The 26,561-nt window shown below is 34.2% G+C and overlaps 1 protein-coding gene across 3 annotated transcripts in view; it reads right to left on the reverse strand.

Moving 5' to 3' along the window:
- The window catches only part of LOC150098119 (uncharacterized), a 67,748-nt gene that overhangs the window by 37,889 nt on the left and 3,298 nt on the right, over positions 1 to 26,561 (reverse strand). For all 3 annotated transcript variants that reach the window (XM_090406228.1, XM_090406227.1, XM_090406226.1), the window contains exon 2: positions 2,341 to 2,408. In XM_090406228.1, the coding sequence (XP_090262354.1) occupies positions 2,341 to 2,408 (68 nt within the window). The remainder of the gene's footprint in view (positions 1 to 2,340; positions 2,409 to 26,561) is intronic.

Consider the following 26,561-nt stretch of genomic DNA (forward strand, 5'->3'; position numbering starts at 1 on the left):
GAGGTTCCTTACAAAATTATTCAAATTAATTCTTTCAAAAACAATTCTTTTTGAATTCTCAGTTTCATCAATTTAAAGAGCATCTCTTAAAAACTCAACGATTATTTTTGCGCGTATGTTATACAGAAATCCTCTTTTAACATTAAGGCAAACTTATCTCAACTTTTAATACGTTTTGGAACGAAGATATCTTTAGAAGACGCCGTCAAAGTTTAATAAAATTCGATAGAATGCACGCCAAGAAAGGATACTGAATAACTTAAGAGTGCTTGGCATAATTCCAAGTTTTAGAGAATTTCATTTTCCTAAGAGCGTAAAAAATATTAAAATAAAGTGGCTCGCCAATCATCTAGACCCATCCAGATTAGAAGATGGAAAATCGATGTCAAAACTCAGAGCTTCTTGGCTAAAGACCATGATATATGTGCCAGAAGATGTCAAAACATTTCTTAGTGACAATATTTAAGATATACAAACTAATATTGTCTATGTAGAGATGGAATATTATTTGCACAATCATCACAGAAAGATTGAAATTTCTCCGCATCAGAAGGATATAATTTTGTTGCATTCATTAATGAAGGAATCTGATTATTGATTAGCTACTGCATACATTAAAAGACACAGATCGATATGAAACGAAGTTCAACTTGGAATCCTACGAGCTAAGTAGATACTATTTTTTTCCCTCCGTGAGAAATACGGAGTCTCAAATATGAAAAACTCACCATCTGCAATTACATGAGCAGAATCGGCGTTTTTTTTTTTTTTTTTGAAATTTTCGAATAAATATGCTGCCTCTAGTTTTACTTGCTTTACTAGTGCCTAGAGTTGGCCCTGTATATGAGTAAAATATACATATATTCCTAATACATCCGCAGCGTGTGTGTATATATATATATACAGGGTGTTCGGGATAAATTTGACATATTTATAATTAATTATATTTTTCCGTAAGTTACATGTATTAACACACACTTCTCTTCATTTAAAAGTTTGGACCCTTCTTCATTCATATACAAGATGTCAGAAAGGATGGATAGCTGGAACCCACCTGAATCATGGAAGAGAATAACTTGTATCATGATGATTCGTGCCCGCCATCAAAATAAGGATATTACGACTGCTGCCCAATGCTCCCTGAATACAGTAAAAACAATCAGGCATGAACTAGAGACTTGCAATGGTGACTACGAGGATGTAGCAAGAAGAAAGATCCCTAGCAGACGATCTGATTGCGTTCGTACAGCAGAATTCCTCGCAAATCTGCAGGAACAGGTGTTGAAGAACCCTGGCATTGGAATTCGGGCTTTGTTCGTGGAGTTGCTAACTGTAGTCAAGCCCTGGATAACAAGGGTAGTCAATGGTAGGCCGTATGTATGGCAGCAGGATTCAGCCCCTTGCCACACCTCTGGGAAAAGTCAAAAATGGTTGTCTGAAAATTTCTACGACTTCACCAGTCCAAATGTTTGGCCTCCAAACTCCCCAGACCTTAACCCCATGGATTATTTTGTATGGGGCGCAGTTGAAAAAAGACACCAATCGCACTTCCAGTAATACAAAAGCCCAGTTAATGGATAAAATTAAAACAGTTTTTGCGGCCCTTCCCAGGGAGACTGTAGCATCAGCTTGTTCGAGGTTCCGAAGCAGAATTGAAGCTGTGATCGATGCTAATGGTGGTTATTTTGAGTAAATCTTGTTGATAGTATTGTAATTAACTCTGCCTGTAATGTTTTTTTTGTCAATTCATTAAATTTAATAGATACAAAGAAGATTTTCTTTTTCCTTACGAAACTGTCAAATTTATCCCGAACACCCTGTATATATATATATATTATATAGAAAGAGAGAGAGAGAGAGAGAGCCTACACAGAAAGACGCCCTAAAATTGTCACATGTTTTTTTCATATCCTAACCCTCCTCTCATTTCTACATGGTGCAAATTTACTTAAAAATACGTAAATTCTTAGTTTTATATTTACATTTACCTGATGTGTTTCATTTATTTAATGGTAGCGTAGCCATTATTAATAAGTCCCAATCATATTTTGAAATCATAAAAAAAAAATAAATAGTCGAATTCTCAGTGTGATCAACAGTTCAGGTACAAAGCTGATGAGCTGAGAATACTTTGAATAGGTATTAATAATCAGCTTCATGTATGAAAATGATGATGTTCTGAAGAAGAAAAGAAAAAAGGAGATGATGATGATGATGGTTAACTGATCTGAAGATGGTCATTATCACAGAACAAAACCAACAAGATCAAAGTTCAATACCGCATTACCACACTCAAAAATCGTATAATTCAGCTATTTTACAAGAATGGATGTCACCTACCTCTGGAGGACAGGGTCCGTTTTCTGTTGGTGACATATGGGAATGGTGAGCGCCTGGGTTAGCGGAACCTACCAAAGAAAACAAAACATTAAATATTATTTGAAAATAAAATTTTTATGTAAATGAATAGATGGAAATTGTGCACTGTAAGCAAATGGCATTAATACATTGCTAGTCTCACAATACGCGTGCTCATGCATTTAATTTTTTTTAAATGTGGTTGTTGCGATCGTCTAGGATTCCCCAATTTTCCTCATCTGTCCCTTAGGACCGGCTGAGCCCTCCAATGAGGGATTTTAAGTATGTATTTGTGCCTGTAGATCCGTGTGTATATATTCATGGGCCGATTTGCCTGTTCTCAGATTGGAAAAACCCGACTTTCCCGGTGAAAAATCCCGTTACTTCCATATGAGACAACTCACCTTTAGTCGAAAACGACCAGATAAAGGTTCCTCACGTCATAGACCGTAATCGAACCCAGGTCTTTCCGACCAAAGGGGTTCGTCTATACCGATTGAGCTACGGAAGCTCTTATTATTTTTTTTAATATAAATCACTTATGAATATCAAACCACTTACTTTTTTTTCCCCTACTTCGAACAATTTTGAGGCTTTACTCCTCATTTTCAGAGTTTCGTAGCTGTGTTATTAAGGGCATTGGCAGAATGCCATAAAACGTTTAAAGTTTGTTCAAGAATCGCGTCAAAGAGTAGTCTCGGGAGAACGAACGATAAATGTGGAATTGACGAGTTTTTTTAATGATAAATTATTCGATCCCCCAAAAGAACGCAGCTTGGAAAATATAATTATCAGTTAGTGACACTAAGTTCATGAGTAAGTCCACACACTTGAAAGAATACTTCCCAACTAATGACACCCGTAAGAGTTTTTTATTCTCATTTTGAATGAAGGTGATACTCCAGATGAAACTTATCTTTAATTTATGTATCGATAAAATAAGTTAAATAATTAACGGCAATAATGAATTAGGTGAATTGCAATTTCAATAGCAAATATTTGACATTTTGATAGAACTGTCATTAAAAATTTGGGAACAATTCAAAAGCCCCTCCACCCACCAAAAAAAAAAAAAAAAAAAAAAACGGGACTCGAACAGAATTATGCAAGCGAAATAATTGTTTTAATATTTAAATGTCATTTGGTGTGTCAAAAGAACTCATCTGATATTATTTGAGAACTTTAGTCTCATGACCATTATGTCTGGCTTAATGACTACTTTATTGAGTACAGCTTAACTGGAAGTTTTTCTTTAATTATCTATCGTTGCTTGGAGCGTGAAGAGAAGACTCTTGTCGCTGTGGGTAACGGTAGAAAGGTCAGCAAGGACAACCAAGATCGTTAGAGATCATCCACTTTCTGCCTTCTTTTTTACCCATTCAGCACAAAGTTATGATGTCGTAAAATGGTAAATCACGGATATAATCTTACGGTCAGCTTATTTAGGATAAATGTTTTTTTTTTTTTTTTTTTTTTTTTTGTGTGTGTGTGTGTGTGTGTTATCTTCATAATTCTTTTCTTAAGAGCTTCTTTTCTTAGATCAGACTCCTTTGCATAATTTCAGATAATTATAATACTGCGTATTGATATTACATTTCCTTTAAGATTACGTTTCAATTGTTTCATAGTAGTAATCCATTATGCAATAGCAATCTCAAGAACTTACTCATAAACTTACAACCATACCAACTATAGCGGTAGCAGAAAGAAAATTAGACGATCCGATCATAAAAGAGGTCAAACCAGTCAATTCAGCGAATTTTTTGCTTATTTTTTTTATCTTTTTTATACGATATAATAGACTCGTGTGCTTGTTGTTGACTAAAACGGATTTCACGTCATACCTCAAAGACAACAATAGTTCTCTTTTAGGCATAAATTGTTGCATGTTTTTGTATCAGTTGGTAAAAGTATCATTAGTAGAGAATTCCTGTTTTATTTAGATGTACGGTAATAGAAACTTGCTAATAGCAAGTAAATTAAGTAATTATCATGCAAGCACATTAATGAATTAAGTTGTTTTGTGCTACGCTTTTGTGAAACATACAAGTTACATAGTCAAGAATGAAATAGGCGAAATTCATTTTCGTAATATTGTCGTTTGACATAATTGATTGCGCATCTGCTTTCTAAGCATTTACTTTTAGTAAAAACTTCAACATTACATTTTTCATATACCTTAAGATAATCAGTTAGCCAATTTGGAATAAATACTAACATCTCAGTGATTTATTTCAGATATGTATATAATGAATATATGAATATATGGTTGTATTGCCGGAGCAAGCAAATAGGTTTTTTACAACCGATAACTACTGTCATTTTTAACCCTGCAACAACAATGAAATCGACCGTAGAACTCACACAATTTCAGACCGATTAGAGCTTAAGATCATGAAACACATCAAGTTGTCTTTCATCTACTGTCACTTGTCCGAAGGTTTTCAAAGTTATCAGTAGCCATAACTAAACTCACCCTAACCACCAAGGATGAACGACGACTGCCCACCGATTTCCTAAAGTTTGTTAGTTAGGACTAAAAGAGCTACACGAATTCCTTCTGGGGAATAAAGGGACATTACAAGATTTATTTATATATGAAATGACTATAACTTTGTCATAACTTTTTGTCCAATGTTTCACTTGTTTATTTTAATGTTGAATCGTCAAACATGCTGATGTTTCTGTTAGCCTCTAGTAGCTTATACGCAGTACCATCACTGGAATGTCTTGAAATGAAATTTCTTCATAAATATGTAGCTTTATTGCATGAAGTTGGTCATGCAATTATAATTTGCTCCAGACAGCAGCTTCATCAAATTATACGTTCTTTTTCTTGTGATTTCTTCTATCATTCCTATGTTCGTGTGCCATCAAGTGGCATCTGTTTTTGACTCCATCGCTAGTGTCATTTAATTCAAATGCCCTCGGTGGTGTAATAAGGCTAATTATTCGCATAACTATAATTAGCTACTTTCATTCCAAATCAATATTTTTGGACTCTTTTCCAAATCTGTTTGAAGAAAGAAGAGTTGTTCTCTGCAGAAATTTGTTTCATCTTTTAATTCGAGTAAGCCGGCGAAAGGAAACGCCCTAAAGACAGAACTCTTTTACGCTCAGTTGCGGAGAAAATTAAAGCACGAACAATTTTAGATTGAAATGCAAATTTATGATATACATTATTTCAATATACTCGTATTCCTAACCGGTTACAAACGCATAAATCTGTAATACTACTTCAGAAGTAGACAAATCAAACATTAAAAGGCAGATAGAAGTATCAAGTTTTGTTCTAAAGAATTAATTTTCATTACAAACAAAAACTGACACTCCATCTACGTGGCAAAGTGACTATCCCTCAACGAAAGGAGTTTTAGCTCTCGATATCTTCTAAATGTTATCCCACTAGACCCGTTGGTAGAGAGAATGTCAAGGAACACGGTTACATCCCATCAACTACCAAAATTTCAGTGAACCGAAAATGTTACGTAGGACATGACAGGAGTCTTTGAATAGAGACCAACTATTTGCCGTGTTACTAGAAGTGCACATCTTTGTAACTTGCAACATTTGGAATCAAAACTCGATACATTTACCTGCTATAAAGCATTCATTACTTCAGCAAGTTTAACATTGAGCTCGTCTTAAAATTATTTTCTGAGTGTGGCTGGGCTCGAACATCATGTTATTAAAGTTTATAAGGAGATAAATATGATAAAGTAGCTTCTTGTTATTACGTCAGAACAACTTGATTCGACACTGGAGTATGTTAACATAAGAAAGTTCAAGACAAAGAAGGCACTCTATTTTTCTCTTGTTTTTGACTCTGTAGCCCAAAAAGAGTTGTAGTCTTAAAAAAGTCACAGAAGATATGCTTTATCTCTTTAATTTGGAGTTTAGAATCACTAAAAAAATAATTATTTTGTTTTTTTTATTGTTATATGAAATAGCTATAAAAATATAAATATATGAAAAATAGAAAAAATATAAATATACTTATTTTTGTATTTCATACGGGCAGTATTCTTTTTTAAATGACGTTTGGAATGATTTGCAATCCTTTCAAATTAAACATTTTGAATTATTCAACCCACTAGGTGGCGCTTTGTTAATCGCGATGTGACTTCAGATCTTTTAATTCCTGTGCGGCTGAATGACTAGAATCGCAATGCTAATACGATTAATGTCATGAATAGCAATACTTTAGGTGTAGGCAGCTTATAATCCTATTAATGGAAGATCTTCGTGATTTATTATGACAAAAAACAAAGCTTCAGTAAGAAAGAAAATCATTCTAGATTAAGTAATTTAATAACCATTTGTGAACTGACTTAGCTTATGCTAAATTACTTCCTTCAGTTGTTTTCATGGGCGTCCGCAGAAAATTTTCCAGGGGAGGGGGGGGGGGGAAAGCTTGAAGACAAATAATTACACGAATAAATTTTTATTTAATTATTTAATTTTTTGGTTTTATTTTTTCACATGTAGATCCGGGGGAGGGGGGGGGGAAGTTCCCCGTTTTCCCCCCTCTGCGGACGCCCATGGTTGTTTTGGTACAAGATTATAGTTGCTATTAATCACATATTAACCAACCAGTAACATAGGAGAATAGACGAGTGATCCATCCATGAATTGTAAACACTTAGACCAGTTTTTTTTATTATTATTATTTATGTAATAGCTTTTCTTTTACACCTATTCTAAACAGATTATTTTTGTTAAGCTAGTAAGAAGAAGTTTAATCACAAAACTGCAAAACTAAAAACTATCATTTCATTAGTGAAACTACAAATATTAATTAATTTTTGATATAATGTATTCCAAATCGTAATTAATTTCAGATTCACCGAATCAGGTTATTCTCTTGCGTATTCTAAATAATGGTAATCTGTATAATGAAAAAATATAGTTACAGAATGACCTGTAATAATCACTTTAATAAGTAAAAATGGGCGGAATTTTTATACAGTGTGCTTACCCGGATGTAGTCGAGTAGAGGTAGCATTGCTCACTCTTATTACGTAGTTATTGTTTGTTTAGCTGAGTGTGAGGATAGTGTGAGAAGGCGTAAGGTGTTCGGAAAGAGTAGTGTGTGTGGTTTTTGGAAGTTAGTATAAATAATTAAAGAATATATAAAGGCAGAAATAAAGACTGGTTTGTTGTGATGTACACAAATAGACCAGAAATGTTGAACATCTGTCACCTGTTGTCCATGAACACACACACACACAGAGAGAGAGAGAGAGAGAGAGAGAGCTCACGTATAAGCCTATAGATATCGAACACTGCAGTATAAAAATAAAAAAATAGAGTATTTATTTTAATATTCAGAATATTCATCATCATCATCATCAAATTCCTGCCATGTACCCACAAGGGGTGTACAGGATATGATAGTACTACAAAAGCATGATACTTTTAGTTTCAGATGCAATTGTTGGATTGAAGATCAGTTACATTTTTGTGATGTTATGTGCCTAACTGCGATGATAATAGAAGGAAGAATGAAATATGAAAAAGAGACTGAAATATATATAAATGCAGTGTGAAGCACCTGTTCTTTATCATAAATTCATGCCTTGATAATAGCAGTAACCCTTGAGAGGTCACAGGTTGGCTAATTGTTATACGGAAGGGGGGAGGGGGATTGTTGATATTAACACGCAGTCCTCTGGTTTCAACTTCCATGTTCACTCATTAGGCTTTTTTCCTTTTCAAGATTATGATAATTTCCGGTCCTCCCCAAATCCAGATTTTGGATATTTCGCTAACTCCAAATCTGGATCCAACCTTAAATAACCTTCCTAGATCCACTCCCGAAACATCACTTAGAGTAATGTTCTTGATTGAATTTTGCTGTATGGTGTCTCGTCGATTTGTCTGTTTTTTTTTTGTTTTTGTTTTTGTTTTTTTTTGGGGGGGGGGACTCAACTTAGCTTGAAAAAAATCACTTCCATCTCGGTATGAGATAGAATAATACACCATCAGCTGGGATCAAAGTGCTGTTATTTCAAAGAAATGTTCCTCATAGCAAGGAGGAGAATTAAAGTCAGGTCGTACACAAACAAACGGAGCATATCGTTCTTCCAACTGCGCTACCGAAGCACTTTTGGAGGTCTGAAAATTAAAACATTCGGGGGAAATTTCTACGTTGAAATATGATTCAATGTGTCTGATTTGCCTTTTCTGTAAACATTTAACATTTCCATGGGCAGTGATCACAGTTTTCACGCATACTTCCACCATTTACTCCTCGAATTCGTTTCACACTCGAGCAACAATCATTGAGCAGTCAATCATGCATGCATTTGGAAGATAAGTCAGAGCTGTGGTGATAGCGAGCCTCATAAAGTTCATGGCTCTGTTGTCTGCGAACCACAAAAAAAGTGGAAACTGAAGCAGGTAAGTTTAGAAAATTACTTCTCCCATAGAAAGGTCAAAAGGTGGAGATATAAATCTTCCAAGTGCTTTATGGACTACTTGAATAATAGTAAAAATATTACACACAATAATTTATTTAAAATGAACCAGTAACACATATAGTAAATAACATTTATTGAGATGAGTGTGCCTGTTTATCTTGACTTAAGAGTAACCTGTCTTCCATTTGGTTAATGGAACCAAAACAAAATAAGAAATCTGTCATCTTCAATGATAAGACTGTAGTTTACATGCATACTGTTGATAGGGTTGCTTAATATTACGAAAACAAATAAAGCTATCAGACATATGTATTGTGTCTGTCAGTTTCATGGATTCTCTCGCCAGTTTTGTCAGTTTTCGAAGGGTGGTTTTCATTGGACTCCTGTTATATTTGCCTTCAATATTTTATATACAAAACACAATGAAGAAATTTCTTCTAAAATAAATGTTAAGGAGAAGTGCAGAGCAACTTGTAACTTAAGCGTGTAATGAAATTGAAATTCAATTTTTTCCATACATCTGCAGTTGAAATTATTGTAATGAGATCATAAAACATTGCATAAAGCTCAAGAATACAGTAATCTCCTTATAGATAAGATTTCCTGTATGCTGCATTCGAATATAACTGCTGTGAATGGTACACTTGCTTCTGGGTAGAGAAGCACGATCAAGTTACCGCCACGTTCGATGTGCCAGGCGACGGCTGGTTCCCAGTGTTTGTCAAGATAAATGAACACAAGCGAAAATGGTGTCAAAGGATGAGTGGAAACAGTCTTATTATAATACAACTTTTCTTGCAAAACAATCATATTTTCTCGCCTAGTTGTAATTTTTATAATGAATTAAATATTTATTATTTCTAAAAATACAGTTCTTCATGGAATTAGAAACTACATTGAAATGACGTCAAAAATAGAAAGTAGAAAACTCCCCCAACACGACCGCTACAATATGATAGTGGTATACCGAAGTGAGTGCTCGACGATCGAAATATTTCGGATCGATTGAACAGGCCTTAAAGGAGAGGAAGTATATTGATTACAGAAGAAAAGCTGGTGATTGTAAGATACCGCTAACTCTATATTGAAATAGAAAGAGAATCATTAGTTTTTGTGGAGCAATAACACGGTCTGGGAAAGCAAGAAATCACGCACACCAAAGAGATAAAAATAGCAATCCAGAAAGAGCGAAGTACTTGTCAACATTTCTTCGGAATACATAAATACATAAAAATGAAACAGAAGATTAAAATATGTATTTGGGTCGTAACTTTTATGTGTGCACACCATAAGAAAAAATGTATGCTCGTCTGTTAGTAATATCAAGCTTTTCCAACAAAATGCACTGCAAGCTACGTATCTAATGTATCGTATTGTACATCACCAGGAGAATAATCAATACGGGCTGTGGTGCCTAGATATAGAGAGACATAATAAATAGCACAGGGACTATTAACTTTTAACGTATTGCTGAATGAATATGAATAGTTGGTTTCTACTGTCGAACTAATCATCCCATCGGACAGCGTCTTGGTTACAACCAACCAACCAACCAACCAACCAACTCTGTATTTGAATCCCACTGTAGGCATAGGGTGTTTGAAGACGTCTTTAAATGGTAAATGACTTACATTATCTATTGTGAGACTACTCCCTGCTTATGAGGCCTGAAGTAGCTTGAAAAAGTTCCATTGGTCTCTAGAGAAGGGTTACGTTTAGATTAATATCCTTTATTAAATGGGAATGGTATTAAAAAAAAAAAAAAAGAAGTTTTCTCTAGAATAGCATATACAATGACTCATCAATGAATAACCGAGCTCGCAACTCCGTGTTCAAAATTGATCAGAGCAAAGAAATTAATGTACTGACGAGCAGTTGTGTTATCTGCTTTTTTCTTAATAGCAATCTTTCTCTCTCTCTCTCTCTCTCTCTCTCTCTCTCTCTCTCTCTCTCTCTCTCTCTCTCTCTCTCTCTCTCTCTCTCGACACGTACATGGTTGCACAATCGTGTAAGTGTGTGTACACTAATACCGTAACCTTGGTTAGTAGATAGAGATTGAGAAGTGAAAAAAAAAAGAAGAAGAATTTAGTGACATTGGTTGTAATTATTGTGAAACACTGAAGAATGAAGCCTGTTCAAAGAAAACAGAAAAAGGGATATAAAAGAGAAAAAAAACCCAAGAAAAGACAGTTACTTTATTAAGAGTTATAAGATGATTACTTTACGAGTATATGATTGTTTTATAGATTTATAGGCTGGAAATTGTGAAGTTAATGTGGCGAGGTAGTATTTAATGCTGAATGATAAACTGTAGATTTAAAAGATTTTCTCTTTATGAATTTATGGAGTTGAAGTGTTTTAAAAATCATGTAGTATCACTTGAAATATATTTCGGACTTCAATATTAAATCACGAGAAATACAAACAAAAAAAAAGACATTCGGAAATATCAGTAAAATTTAATTGCTTAATCAATAGTATGAGAATCTCAACATTCAACCCAGCAAACTGTTTTTATTTTCTTTCTTTCAAGTCTGAAGGGAAACAATTCTAAAGTTCCTTTGACCTCCTGGCAGTACTCCAAATATCCCAACTACTTTCGCTCTTACAACTTTGTCCAATTATAACTGAGAGAAACTGGAAGTTGTGGAGCTATTACACTTCTTTTTGAATATGTTTCTTCTATGTGTACAACATACCTTAAATTAATATTCTCATAGATCACTTTGGTCTTAATGTCCATTGCAAACAATCATAAAAAGGCAAATTAAATGAGCAGTCTGCAATTATTTTCCGAGTCTCCATGAGATCGGCTAACTCATCTACTTTTATGGCGGATCTGTATTCATTCTCAGGTGAAAATCAGCTATCAAGACAGTTAAAGAGGATAAATAGCATGCTTTATTGTTTTTTTTCATAATGAAGAATAAAAAAAATTAGATGTTTGATTAATGAAAAACAATATTGAACTACTGGTTCGAAGAGAATAATTCGATCAAATTCTCTCCTTTAAACCTCCTCAAGTAATTTTTCTTTTGGAGACATCCATGAGTTAATGATATCATTTTAAAGTTTTAATTCGCTGAATTAAAATTTTAAAGTGACCATTAACGTCATAAATAAAAGAAGGATTTTCTACAGCAATAAATACTAAACGAGAACAAGTACTTAGAAGCCACAGAAATCTCGAATAACTTCATTAAAAATGCTTAAATTCAGAAAATTCTTTTCTGACTCGTAGCAGACCATTTAATTGCCTTGCATTGAGCTCTCTTACTAACGAACACGCTGCTTGAAAAATGAACTATAAACGCTTATTTTTAGAAACGTTATATTCTAATCTTGTTTTTTTATAACTCACTGAACCTGCCAACAACATACAAACAGCAAGTTTGAGGCTTTTAATTAAAGTCAAAGTAATCGACTTAATGTGCAAAGAACGTTTTGTCGCTCATCATATTGAAAGGGGAAAAAAAATAAAAATTTTAACTTGACTTTAAATTAGTATTCCTAAGATAAATTTTTCAAGTAGCAACTAATATATCGGTGGAGCGATTATTTTCAGCTTAAATAAACGTGATTAAAAATATAAAATTTTACTAATTAAACCTCACAGAAGAATACCGATGTTGATAAATACAAAGCAGTCCCTTTTAATTGTTTGAATTTTTGATTAGCAATATTTCTGCTGTTTCTCGAGAACTAATACGAAGTCTGTCACAAATTTACCTTACCCTAAGAGCTCCAACGACTGGCGAAACTACTGTAAAAATATCCGACGAATACATCAAAAAGTTATAGCGCCGACACATTGACTCTTATTTTACCTTATGTACCTCAGATATGTAATTTAGTTTTACCTAACTTTTAGATGCGTTTGTAATTAGTTTTATACGGTAATAAATTAAGAGAGTGCCAATCGCAACTCTAAAATTAGGTTAGTTAATAATGTCCAAACTTTTATGGATACGATTACAATCATTGTGGTTCCAAGTTAGGATAATATTTCAAGTTCTCTGCAGACTTTATAAAGTCTCTTGGATTTTAATTTGGATTTATGAATTATAATCATTTTTATATTGATTGTGTGGTCCATAACGACGAAATGTTCCCACTAATCCAATCTGATGGGAACTATCCTGCTAATCTGCATAAAATTTGAAACTTGATATCTACAAGGGATCCAGGCAAGGATGGCGACTCATTTGTAGTTTTCTAGATGATGAAAAGTACCTTTTATAGAGGGTTCTGCCATTCAAAATATCTTTACTACGTACTTGTGAATTAAATACTTATGATATGGTAGATTAATAAGCAGTGGCTGGTAACTGTTGGTTCTGAAAAAACCATTAGCCCATTACGTCTCGCAAAAAGAGGAACCTCTTTTTTTGTGTGAATTTTAAGAGATAATGACGATGTGTGAATATAATAGCTCCTAAATCAGTCTTTTCATATTACTGTAAACAATAAAATTGTAAAAAAATGAGATAATAAAAATTATGATGGCATTGTTATCGCAGCAGTCAAGTGTCTAAAATACAATAGTGTGTTATTGATCACATTTAAAAATGTCATGATGCCACCCGTGCATTCTCACTGTGACCTACTTTTTGACGAAGTTAATGACGGAAATAAATTCGAGAAGGATATGGATATTTAAATCGAAAGAAAAACCATTATAGAAATGGGAAGAAATATTAATGGCATTCAGTTATCGAAGTTTTAAATTTTATTATTAGTTTTATTTATTTATTTATTACTATTATTTTTTTTAAAGATCTCTTAAATACTTAACATTGTAAAAAGCTTTATTGTATAAGTTGAGAGCTATTCCATACTCATCGGAGTTGTACTTGTTCTTGACTTCAGTTTGTAGTATGCGATGCTGCAACTTATGGTAACGTAAAGGGATTCTGGTTTGTATTTTAAGTAATAAAACTCGTAAATCAGTCGCATTCTTGATAAGATAAACCTAAACCAAATTCCGCTAGTGTAGTTTAATGTGCAAGCAAGTGGATGTATGCATGTCAGATTTCTGACTGAATTTTTCGCCTTTTTTTTTTATTTTTTTATTCGGTCTTTACGCTTTTCTGAAGGCACACATTTTCATGTATGTGAATGCCATTTCTTTTGAATAAAGCGGAACGTAATGAAGCAACACAGAAAGTGATGATAAATCAAACAGAATTTCCTAATTTCATCATCAAACACGCTCTAAATCAGTTTTGTGATGTTTCTTTCACGTGGAAATTAAGCTACCCTTTTCCCCCCCAAAAGTAGTAGGAACGACATCAAATGGAGCATGTGAATCCCTCGCTTCAATAGAATTACTGCTTCGAGACACGCTCTCTCATTCTGTGTTTACCATGGCTTTCACGTCATGTTTATTGGAGATTTCTCTGTAGGAGGAAAATTAATTTATTCTATTCGGTTCACATACGAATTTTACAACGAAAAAATTCTCATATGACAATATAAGTGCTGTCAGGAATTCGCCTTGTACTTTCGATAATATCACGAGGTTCATTCGCTCGATAGTTAGTAATTTAATATGAATAAACTGAAGAATAAAATGGTCACTTCGAAACATAATATCAGTCACCATCTCATTCCATCTTTCTAATAACGAAAATTAAGTCCAACGGCATGTTACATTCTATTAATTTGTCTTTAACAAACCTAATTTATATCTAAATGGATAGATAATCAATTCTATTCCCAGAATGGACAATAGAGTCTGCTCTTAGATACGCTCGTATCTAAGAGACATAAAACTGTCCTATGAAAACGGCTAACTCACCTCAGTGGGAAGGTCCCTATAAGAGTTATGAGAGAACGGGATGGATTTGTTGTAATTTCAATTGATTTAAGAAGTATTGCTTAATTATTTGGTTGTGATATGCATACCTTAAATGAATAAACTAGGTTTTCAAAGTACAGTATGCTCTTTTTAAATTACATTAACTTTTGCGCTAGTGATGCGTTTACTTAAATACGAGAAGAATTTCTGTGGAACGAGTTTTGGTAATTAATATAATTATAATAAAATATTGTTCAATTAAACAAGCAAATGCATCATAAACTATTCATTGTCTTTTATATCAATGCGTTTCTACTATTGTTTAGTTCTAAAGGTGCCCATTTTCCCTCCTTAGGTGTAACATTACGGTTATTATTTATTTTTTTGTGGATGTGATTTATGCAAATACAGGTAACAATTCAATGTTGTAAAATGTTGGGGGTTTTGCACTTAGTTCAGAGGAGATGAAACGCAGTGAATAAACTGTTCGTTGAGCTTTTCTAGGATGTGGAAGGGAAACAGGACCTAAGGATAGTTTTGGATCGTGAGTTAAAGTATTGGGGAGAAGGGGAAAAACACAGCAAAATATGTAACACTGTCTCAGACAACTGCTACTAATAAGATGATCATCACTGATAATCGGGATTTGAAAGCCATTCTTTGAAGCTCTCTGACTAAACAGCATTTGGATTGCTGCACACGTCTAGTCATGTGGAGGACATGAAAACAGATCGAAGAAATGCGATATGTAGAATTGGGAAGATGGGAAATGGGGCGATGATATGATTGTAATAATGAGAGGAAGAATTAAGAAGTTATTCCTCAAAGCTGCCTTGTGAACAGAGAAATAAAAAATAGATTTTTTTTCACTCTTGGAAAATGGTGATGAACGCCAGAGTGGGTGTTCAATATACCAAAGTTGAACGAGTTCAATATGATGTACTCGTATTGAATATCGATTACGTAGTTGAGCCCTGACTTTGCAACTAATTAGAGCACGGTCAGAAGAAAATACGAATTACCAATGCAAATGATATTGTGTCATTGTGAAACTATACTTTTTGTGAGGTTAAAACCTTAACGGCAGCTTTTGAAGTGGTTGAAGAGAAAGCTCATACTGTATAGGAGCGTGAAGATGCTTCACCTTCATCTTTGTTCTCCACAGTACTTGATACCAAAGAAATATTTCCTGTTCTACTTCCAGTAAATACACAGGTTAAACTGGTAATCTCCAACATAAATGTGATGGATGTTGTGTATAATTATTTAGAATTTTTGATGATAAGGTTAAATGGTGCCTGTGTAAACTTTTGGTAAACTCCGCGACGCAGGTTTGCAGAAGAAAGAAGCCCAGGCTCTATTCTCATTACTAACTGATTTGACAACGGATTAGTTAATGAAGCAATCTTTGGTGCAGGTCTCTCTTTCTCCGTCTCTCTCTCTTTGTTTCTCTCCAGGAGAAACTCACTTGTAATTCGACAGCCGTAGAACACACAAGAATACAGAAAAAAAAATACAATTAGAAACATCGCCTTTCGTCTAGCACAATATAGCAACGCATTTTCTACTGCAATTATGCCGATGACAGATAGAGATCCAATGTCTAGTGATTACGAAAAAAAAAAAGTTCGAACTAAAATAATGTATGTTATTACCTTTGGGAATAGATAAGCATGAGACGATTTATTTATTTATTTCATTTACATAAGAAGTTAATACCCTGAGTTTTTGAAACATACAAAACGGCAAAAGGTTTCATAGGAATATTAACTGAATAGTTTTTGAATCTCCCCTTTGTTGATGACTAATCATCCCACAGCAACAATATAAAGGAGTCAAAGATCAAAATGGTTCACGAGTGGTTTACTTCAAGGAAGAAGTGCTGATGTTAAATGCCGCAGTTTTGTTCAACTATTCTTACTTCATTGCTGCAAAGGAATAAATGCTGCATACGTAATTAGTAAGGGAAGATCACGTGATATAGATTTTGATGACGTTTTTGTTTAAAATAAATAATTAAAAAAAGGAGGAAATAGGAGGAAACCTGTGATTCTTAAATTATTTCTAGGCTTAAATCACACCAATTACGTGTTTATAGTTAATTTTCAATGCTGAAGTTGCCTTTTAAATCCTGTGAATCATGTAAATAAATGTCGTACTTGGTTAAACCGCCATTCTTGTGAAACCATTGAGTTCATTACCTCATTGAAGAAAGAAAGCGACAAAAAGGCATACGTAGAGAATAATAAAGAGGTCAAGAAGAAAGATCAAGTATGTAAAGTCACGTTTCTGAACAGAGCAATTACGACTTCGTGTTACGAATGCTACATGTTCGTGAAAAACAATACTTGAAGGCACATTCTTTCCACTTTTATTTAATGATATCGCATAGTTTTATTCAAAGGTACCGCAAAAGTAAAGAAAGGAAAAAATAAAAAATAAAACAGTAGCATCATAATATCTATTAAAAAGTAGACCTATCAATCAACGATAGGGGGCGTGAGTTTAAACATTTTGCGAGAAAAAGGGTAATGGAGTTGTTACTAACTCTTGAGAACGGCCAGATTAATTAAATCTCATATGTTTTTACAACTTCGGCAGGATTAATAAATTACGTTTTAGTGTTAGGCTCAAAAAAGAAGTGCGGCATGCAAGCAAATGAATATTTAATTGCTCTGTGCTTCTGTAAAAAAAAATCGTTTCCTCGTGGCTCTGATGGAAATGTCTCTTGTAATGAAAACAAATCTTCAAAGACTGCTTTCCTTCTTGAGATGACTTTTTTAATATTTTATAACTAAAACAGTGATTCCAATAATTTTGTTTACGTTTACTAACATAAGTATGGGATCTAAAACACAAACTTTTTTTTTTCGTTCATAAACTTGTGTTGGTAGCCTTGTTGGCCAAATGGATAGCGTAAGCATGTTAAAGCAGGAGGGTGCGTGTTCGAATTGTGCTGTGGAATGGATGTTTGTAATTTCATCGCTCGAAATAAGACCACCACCCTGCTTATCAGAGGTCTGAAGTTCTTGGGAAAAAGTTCCATGTTTGAGATCTAGAGCAGAGTTTACGGATTATGTATTAAAAAAATATTTAAAAACAAAAGAAGACATTAACCGGGATGGTGGGGTTCTCTAATAGATGGAAACCCAGAATCGTATCCTCTAATAGGAACAAAATCTGTTATTTCATACTAAATAGGTAAACTTTGTTAATTCAAAGTTGTCTTTAGGACTGCAATGTTGTATGGTGAAAGAAAAACTAAAATTAAAAACACTTCAACATCGCATCCATTCTTAACATGTTATATGATTCTCGGGAATATTTGCTTTGTAGAAGATCCCCTACTAAGGGACGACTTTCATTGATTTCTATATCTTCCCTTAATAATGAGCTATGTGAGTGCACATTGATTATCTCTCAGTTAAGGCTTTTTCCATCAAATTCTTTTCCTCACATTTTGTTTTTAGTGACGATCAACTTCCATCCATCGGAAATCAAGTTTTTTTAACATCTTGTAAGATGTAAGGCGAATTTTAACGGAAAACAAAGAACACAATAATTTACGTAAAGATAGTTGTCCGATTTCCAACCTCAGCTATTTGATCAATCATGGTTAATGAAATCTGGTATGTGGACACATCAAAATTCTTTGCAATAGCGTAAGATTTAAAGTACATAGAACCTTAAATATAGCCTAAATCTTATGGCAAAGAAGTCTGCGGGGAGGGAATAACCTGGTTTATTAGTGAGGCTAACTCACCTTCAATTGCAAAGCTCTCATAATGGTTCTTCATGTAATAGATGAGATTAAACCAAATTGTTCCAACAGAAAGACATCGCAGAGACTGACTGAGTTACGAAGGCTCCAAATTTAGTAACTAAAATTAATTATGATAACATCAGATACTTATATATTAACTTCTAACAACATTTACAGAGTACAAGAATGTCCTCTCCGAGAAGGCTGCATCTTCAGTGACTACACATTCTTAATCCTATCTTACCTGGTCAACGGCAGAGAAGATTCAAACCAAATTAGCGGAATACTCTATTATTGATTATTTTAAGCTTTCTGTAATTAACCGAGTCCAATTCTAAGATCTAGTCTCCATTATTAAAAATTATGTTCTCGCTATTTCGAACATTTACTTCTGTATTTCTGAATAAATAGTCGAATTACGAGATTAAGCGGTTTATCTCGAAGCATTCACATAAATTAACGTTCACGATATCTTGGACAACTTGAACTTAAATTAACAATAATTAGCAAGCAGATTATTTTCAATTGGTGAGCGACACAAGAAGAAATGTATCCTAATTAGCATGGTTTCTCAATGTCCTTTTAATGTATACAGGGTGGTGAAGAAGTTGATTCCCCTGATAGACAAGTTACATTACGTAAATGTTGAAATGTTGGCAAGACATCAATACACTTTATAGTGGCTCCTCCGAAGAGACCTCCTGCCGTCATAACAAAAACTACAAAAACTATCACCGACGAGCTATCTTGTAAACTATTTCATGCTCATTTAGAGTTATCCACCCTGTTTCCTGAAGTTGACTCATCTGCTGAACTTTTTTGGCGGGGAAACTAGTAAACCAACTGTCACATTAATTCTCTCTGTTTTAAAACGGTTAGGTAATTGCCCACGTATGCTATGATCAACGGGACTCCAATCCGGATACTTTAATTGAAATGTGCAGTAGATGACCTGCTTGACATCCCTGCCGTTCCACACATTAATATTAAATGAAATCCTTTTTTTTTTGTATCTATTTATAAGTCGGTTCCTGAAATAAGAAAAAATCACTAGAAATCATTGCAGATAACATAATGGTCTATAACAATTTCATAGGCTATTAATCTGGGTATAGTGGCATACCAATCAGTGAAGATTTTATAGCACACAAATCAAGGGATAGGATATCGACTTTAAAGTGAAATGACACAAATATAAGTAAAAGATACCTTCCTAAATCTTACGCTAATGAATTGCATTTTTGTCGAAGATATTTGTAAATCTAAAATGTATTTGAGTGTTATGGTAATCGCATAGGAATCATAGTAACTTGAAAAGGAAAAGAAAACGTAATTAATTTTGGTATATCATTCTCAATACTATAAACAGTTCTACACATTCTTAACATGCTACTAATAGTGAAGGAGTAATCTTTCATCCCAATCAAAGAATAATTTTTCTCCATTTACTAGAATTATCATAATCATCTGTTGATTAGAGCGTTCATAACTATTCGTGGAAGTTATGATCAGGATAACTAATCATAACCTTGCAATTATCTTCATGATTATCTTAATAATTATAATAAGTAGGACCTTCATGATTATCCATCAATCAAGACACTTGATCAGAGCCTTTGTAATTGTCCATAGTTCAGATCCAATAATTATCCAGTGATCAGGACCCTCGAATTATCCCTTGATATGAATCAAAGGATAATTAGATCTTGATCAAGTGTTTTGAAGTAAACATCATCTATACCAGTAATGATAATGGTACAAATGTCCTTAGTAGGATTTTTAGTCAAGCACTTGAGCAACAAATTTCAGATGTCTAAAAATGTTTGTCTTCGCCCAAAACATCCCCAAAGTATCCAGTTCTTGTATAAATCGAACGTGTTGAGCTTTTACGTTTTCAATTTAAATTGCTTAACTTTTAGGAGCTACTTGCCAGAAAGTAGAGGGTTATGATAGAATCATCTAGATCCACGATGACAAATTATCGCCTTGTTGGACACCTCTTGTCAAAAATTTTCCTGTGGAGTAAAATTTAGTGAAGTGAACCATCGGAACAATTTCAAACTTAACATTAACAAGAGAAAGGAAAAGTTGGCATTCTATAATCCATTCACAAGAATCTAATCCACAAGACTAATGTTGTATTGAAAGATTATTGTCGTTCCTTCGGATACGCAAATATTTCTAATGAGAATCATTACAAAATAATATAAATTAGCTTTTAGCTAAATTATATTATTTTGCTTTTAAGCTAAAGATACGTTGCCTTTTACGGCAGGGTTTCATAAGATTCACATCGCGAGATGCATGTAATTTATTTTATCTTTTGTTATTTTATTTATTTACTTATGTTTGACATTTTTATATTGCAATTGTCACTAAATATAACATTTATTTTATCCTGAAGACAAGTAATTTACGAATATGACGCAATGCGTACAGTTTTAGCAACTTTTACAGAAATTCTAAACATCCAATGAAATAAGTCGATTTCTTCTTTCCTGCTTGTCCCAAACATGGCTTGCTTCCAATGCGATACAACAATCTTGGCTAGAATTCCAAAGAACGTTTACACGAATTTCATTCTAACCCACATAATTAATGCACCATAGTCCTCACATTTAAATTTCTCGAGTATTTCTGTCCAAAGTGAGACTGATGATACTGTATGGCGTATTCGGCATGCGTGTCTGTTTACAATTTACTACTTGGGCATTCCAGTCTCCGATCCATCTCCTGTTGTGTTAAATAGCAGTTTCCAACAGCGATTAATATTGATGAAGGTCAATAACTTTAAAACATGACTCTGTAATGTTATAATCACACGACAAGACAGTTAAGTAATTTTTTTAAACCTAACCGAAAATATTGGGATTCGATCAAAAAACAGTATTGCAACCGAATTGTAGAACAAGCGACATACACCAAACTCTTCTTTCTCTTTATGATTGAAGACATTACTAGTGACAGATTTTCTCGTAAAACAATAATTTAAGTTAAATGTACAAATCATACAAATCGAGCCATACACTACCGTGATTCCGTAGTGCCGAACTGCACGATGATAAGTGACGTAAGGTTAGAAAGATGATTCGAATTCCATGTAAGACGCTCGAAGCCTTCATAATGACTTTTCAACTATAGGAAATTGGTGTCTCATCCAGAGACGGAACACACATTTTCAAAGGCATGATAATCATCATAATCTAATAATAATATTATTATTATATGGAGTCTTCATGGGGCCCAGGACTCTTGTGGTACTAGAATACATTTATATTAATAGAGAGATTTTGGTCTGTACAGAGTTTACATGGAGACACCATGCAATATGTATAGAATATTTTTGTCTGTTAATTGCGTATATACACTGGCTAGTTTGTATGCGTTGGGGGGGGGGGGGAGAAGAGAGAAAAAAAACGGACTTCCTCTAAGATCATCTAACTTATTTTCAACTGAAAAAAATATATATATAAAGATTCCTCTTGTCATAAAGCGAATCCAATCCAGGGTTTCCAAGGGAAAGCAAATGGCTTCTCGTTCTCACAACTACGCTACGGAAGCGCCTATAACGATAGGAGAAGGCAATAACCCCTGGGTAAATGTTGGTAAATACGTTTTAATAATATTGTCTTGAAACTTTTTTCCGCATTCATTAATTGGAGAGAGAGAGAGACATAGGGCGAAATCATACGCTATATAATAATCAAGTGTTTGGAACATTGCAGGTCTTTCTGATAGTGAACAGGATTTGCACTTTACATTCCTCTAGTTCTCAAGTCCTGTTTCGTTTTGCATCTGAATTACAGTTTTTATTAGGAGCATTTCTTTGAGTTAATGAAGAATTTTTGCGAAGCACATCTTAAACAAATTCTAATCACTGAATGAAAACGATGTTCTATAAATTGTAAATGCTATTATATGTTTCTTAAAGTCTGAGATAATTTCTTGTTTTGACTAGGAATTTCAAGTAAGAAGTTTAGAAAATTGTTTTTCGTTTAAAAACACTATAATGTGCTAACAGGTCTGTTTGGTGTTTGTAAGACGAAATAAAGCAAGTACGATTGTACTAAAGGTGGTCTTCATAAGTGACCTTGTCTCAGAGGTGCGGATGCACTTGATCACAAACTTCCCAAGTAAGAAGAGTTTGAATGGTCTCCTACTTTCTCCTTGTCCTGTTACTAATCATACGGTTCTTTTCCCAAAGGTGAGTTTTCATTTTCTTTTGTGCTAAAACAAAAGAGGAATGTTCGTCATTTCCGACCTGAGAGCTTCCATTTATCTTTTATACTCTTGTGTTGCTCGTGAAGGAAATAAGACAAAAAACAATCTCGAAGCGAGAAACACACCTCAGCTATCCCCACAAATCTTTATTTTATGGCGGTCACGTGGATTCTTAAAGCGTTTTCATGAAGTGTGGCTGTTACACAAAATCTAGTGAAAAATATATGAGCGAAGCGTTAGCATGTGGAAAGGCGTACAAAGAATTCCAGTGTGCGAACACTGTCCAATGATGTCTTCAGAGAAACGCATACATTATGTACGGTGGAACAGTTTCTGATGGGGAAAAAAAATAAAACGCTATACACTCAAATATCTCTTCATGAAAAACGAAATAATGGAAACTGTTTTCGAAGATCACAATTTATAGTGCGTAGTTTAATATTATATGGTTTATTGGTCAAAAGGAATTTTAAAAACAGCAGGATTATTTGCTTTACAAAAATCACATTTTATTCTTTCTACTTTTGAGAATGTTTTAATGTATTACGAATAGATGATCTTGAATTACGTATGCAATTATAATCTTTCATATTTTATGATGGTTCGTTTATTTTTGTAATTATCACGAACTCGATTCCGGGCATCTAAAATAACGAAATGTGTTTGAAGAATCGTCCTGTAAATAATCTACAAGAATACTTAAAAAAAAAAAAAAAGTTATATGCATGTTAAATTAGATCAATAAACCGAACTCAATTTCTGTGAATGGAATTGATTTTCATGATACTATGAAAACACATGAATTGTGTGTCATTATTAGAACATATTAAAACATTCTTGGGTATTTCTAAGTTGTCCAGTTGTTCAAGTTTATGGGGAGTCATTAAAGTACACAAGAATCATAACATTTCACAGCCTTCCAAGAAGATAAGCCACAATCTCTGAGAGAAGTATTAAATTCCAAGAATTGCTTCCAACATTTCATTCATAAATTCTCTCTCTCTCTCTCTCTCTCTCTCTCTCTCTCTCTCTCTCTCTCTGGGATAAAATCGATGCATCTAATTAAATTTTCAAGAAACAACAAAACAATCTCTTGTTTTGTTGTTTCTTGAAAATTTCACAAACTCAAACTCAAACATAATCAAGTCATAGGGTAATCTGGTATAATATAATAAATCATATTTATTTATTTATTTTTGTCTCCGTCACTGGACTTTTTTTTTTTCACTCTTAAACATTTCAACAATTGCGTATTAAGATCCTGCAGCCATTCTGCTCAGTAGTTCCACACATGAAAAAAGTTAAATCGCTGGACCAGAACTTATGAACTCCTATTTTTGTATGTAAATCCCACCCACTAAAGACTGATGGCTATAATACATTAACATCAGTAGCATGGGTGGGCTAAGAGTTAGATAATTTTGAAATCCTGCTCTAAAGACCAAGCGTGAAATTTTTGCGAACACTTCAAAGCTTCTAATAAAGCAGATATTGGTCTCACACCGGTCATAAAAATCAGCCCCATATAAACACTTTTATAAACATCCATGCCTAAGCAGAATCGAACCCACGGCCTTTGTTTGGAAAACGAACCATTTGACCAACCAGGTCAGCAGATTATCTTCAGGGTATCAAATCATTTTACTGATCATTTGATACACTTTTGTGATAGAAGCTTTCGTAATCTCGTATTTTCATAATTCCATCTATGGGTGTCGCTTGACTCTCTCCGCGCTACATTACATACCCTTTATAGTGTATGTAAACAAAAGGTTTTTCTGAAGGTCAGTTATTTTCCTCTCGCATTTTCCTTGTCACAGTGAAGAATGTTTGTTTTGGCTTAGGTAGTCCGCATTCGCATTTGGCTATCTCGGGTAACCCATTTGGAATACCCTGAGGCAGAAAGGATGGTGGATAAGATGTATCCCAGTTTTCTGAATGCTAAAAGTCAGCGTCGGAATATTCTGCCTTTCATTGCCCGAAATGAAACCAGTTTTCGAATGGTTCCATTCTGTGCATCGAAAGATTTCTTGCTTTCTTTTTCTTCTCATCTTCTTCTTATTTATCTGTATCTATATAAAAAAAAACATTGTTCGTAGATTTATGAGAACAAAATGATGTCATGAATATTGCACGATTTACCGATGAAATTAATGCTATTCGTATTCCTCCTTTTTCACGTTGGGCTCAATGATCTGTCACGGCCAAGTAAGTCGACTTCTCATAAACTGGATTAATAACTTAAGACAGGGTTGTCTGAGATAAAGGTATCTCAGACAACGCAGATACCTTTATCTGCTAAGTGTAAATGACGTGTGTTCTTCTGGTTGGTTTGTCTGTTTGGGGGAATGAAAAACTGGGTTTCTGGGAAAGAAACCCTTCTCCGTATCACACTGCCTAACTCACCGTCTCTTGAAAAGCCCTGATTAAAAGTTCTTCGCGTCCTAGTCAGGATTCGGACTTAGATCTTTCCAACCAAAGGGCATCATCATCATCAGTACCGAATGAACCACGGAGGCGCTCTACTAATATTTCTCAAAATAATAATTCAACTTATGTTTTATTTATAATCTATGATTTCAATTTTTAAATAATATAAAATATTTTCCGAAATTCTAAATGTGTAATATATACCTTTAAACAATTCATATCGGAATATTCCAATTATAACAAATAGATTCTAGCAAGGGCCTTAACTACTGATGCGCTAAGAACGTCCGAGGATAGGGAAGGAGATTATTTATTATCTGTTATTAATGGGTCGTTAGAGAAGATGTGAACAAGTTCACTTTTTTCAGTGTATTGCAGGAGCATATTCTCTCTCTCTCTCTCTCTCTCTCTCTCTCTCTCTCTCTCTCTCTCTCTCTCTCTCTGTTAAAAGTTTTTATTTCTTTATTGCAAATAGTTCCTTATTATTATATATACATTTTCACCAGAGCATTCTTATTAGAAAAAGATAATTTTATTTTTAAATAAATATAGATCAGTTTCAAGGATTCAACTGAGTAAATTTAAAGAATCTTGCGTGATCGAGTACAGGGAACTATTTATTAGATCGCAACAGCAATTATTCACAGTAGTTGGGAAGGATGAGGCACTATTAACCGTAGCCTACCGAAGAACAATAAGGAAATCTTTCTTGCACTGTCTGTTCATTCCTTAGGGGAGATGGCTACTAGGTATCGTAGTCGGGGCAATGCAAGTGCACCGGCATTCTCCATGTATCATGATTTGCTTCGTTAATGACAATGATGGGGGGGTTGCTAATGGCAACGTTGCAGAGCGGGTTGCACGACAAGAGCGTGCTGACGAAGCAGAGATGGAATGGCGGTAAAAATAGCTACCGGCAGGATGTCAGCAGGAAATTATGAAATCCTTCCAACAGTAGGGTTCTGCATACACGCGCACGCACGCACACACACCTTGCATTAGGATTCGGTCCACACACACACACACACACACACGCACGCACGCACGACCACCTGCTGGTTCGCGAAATGGTAGTTACTAATTCATGCAGATGGTCGTGATTTCCATAATTCACTCTCGTCTCTTTGTGAGAGACTTAATCTCCGATTGGTGTTCAATGCGATGTTAGCATAAAACTCGGAAAGTTCCGCTTCTTGTCGCACACACACATTCACGGATTTAATGACATTTTTTAAAAGATTTACAGTTAAACGCAAGATAGAAGATTGGGCCAGAAATCTAATCAGATATTTCACAATCTAGACGGGATTGGAACCCGTCTAGAATGCGAAATATATATATTATTTACGTATTTCTAAATTCGGATTATCTGCTTCATCTTCATTGAAAGAATCCACTCTTGGATTAGGTTTTCACTTAATTAAACTTGAACCCTGTTATGTTTGTGTAGCAGTCCTACATAAACACAACTTAATATTACGTTAAAATAATCGAAAAAATTAAAAAAAACTTTATAAAACTTTGAGTAATTCTGACTTCCTAGTTAAGTCTAATAAACTCATATACT

This window comes from Typopeltis vanoorti, chromosome 16 (genome assembly GCF_054136105.1).
Source record: "Typopeltis vanoorti isolate ZY-2024b chromosome 16, IOZ_Tvanoo_1.0, whole genome shotgun sequence".
Lineage (NCBI taxonomy): Eukaryota > Metazoa > Arthropoda > Arachnida > Uropygi > Thelyphonidae > Typopeltis > Typopeltis vanoorti.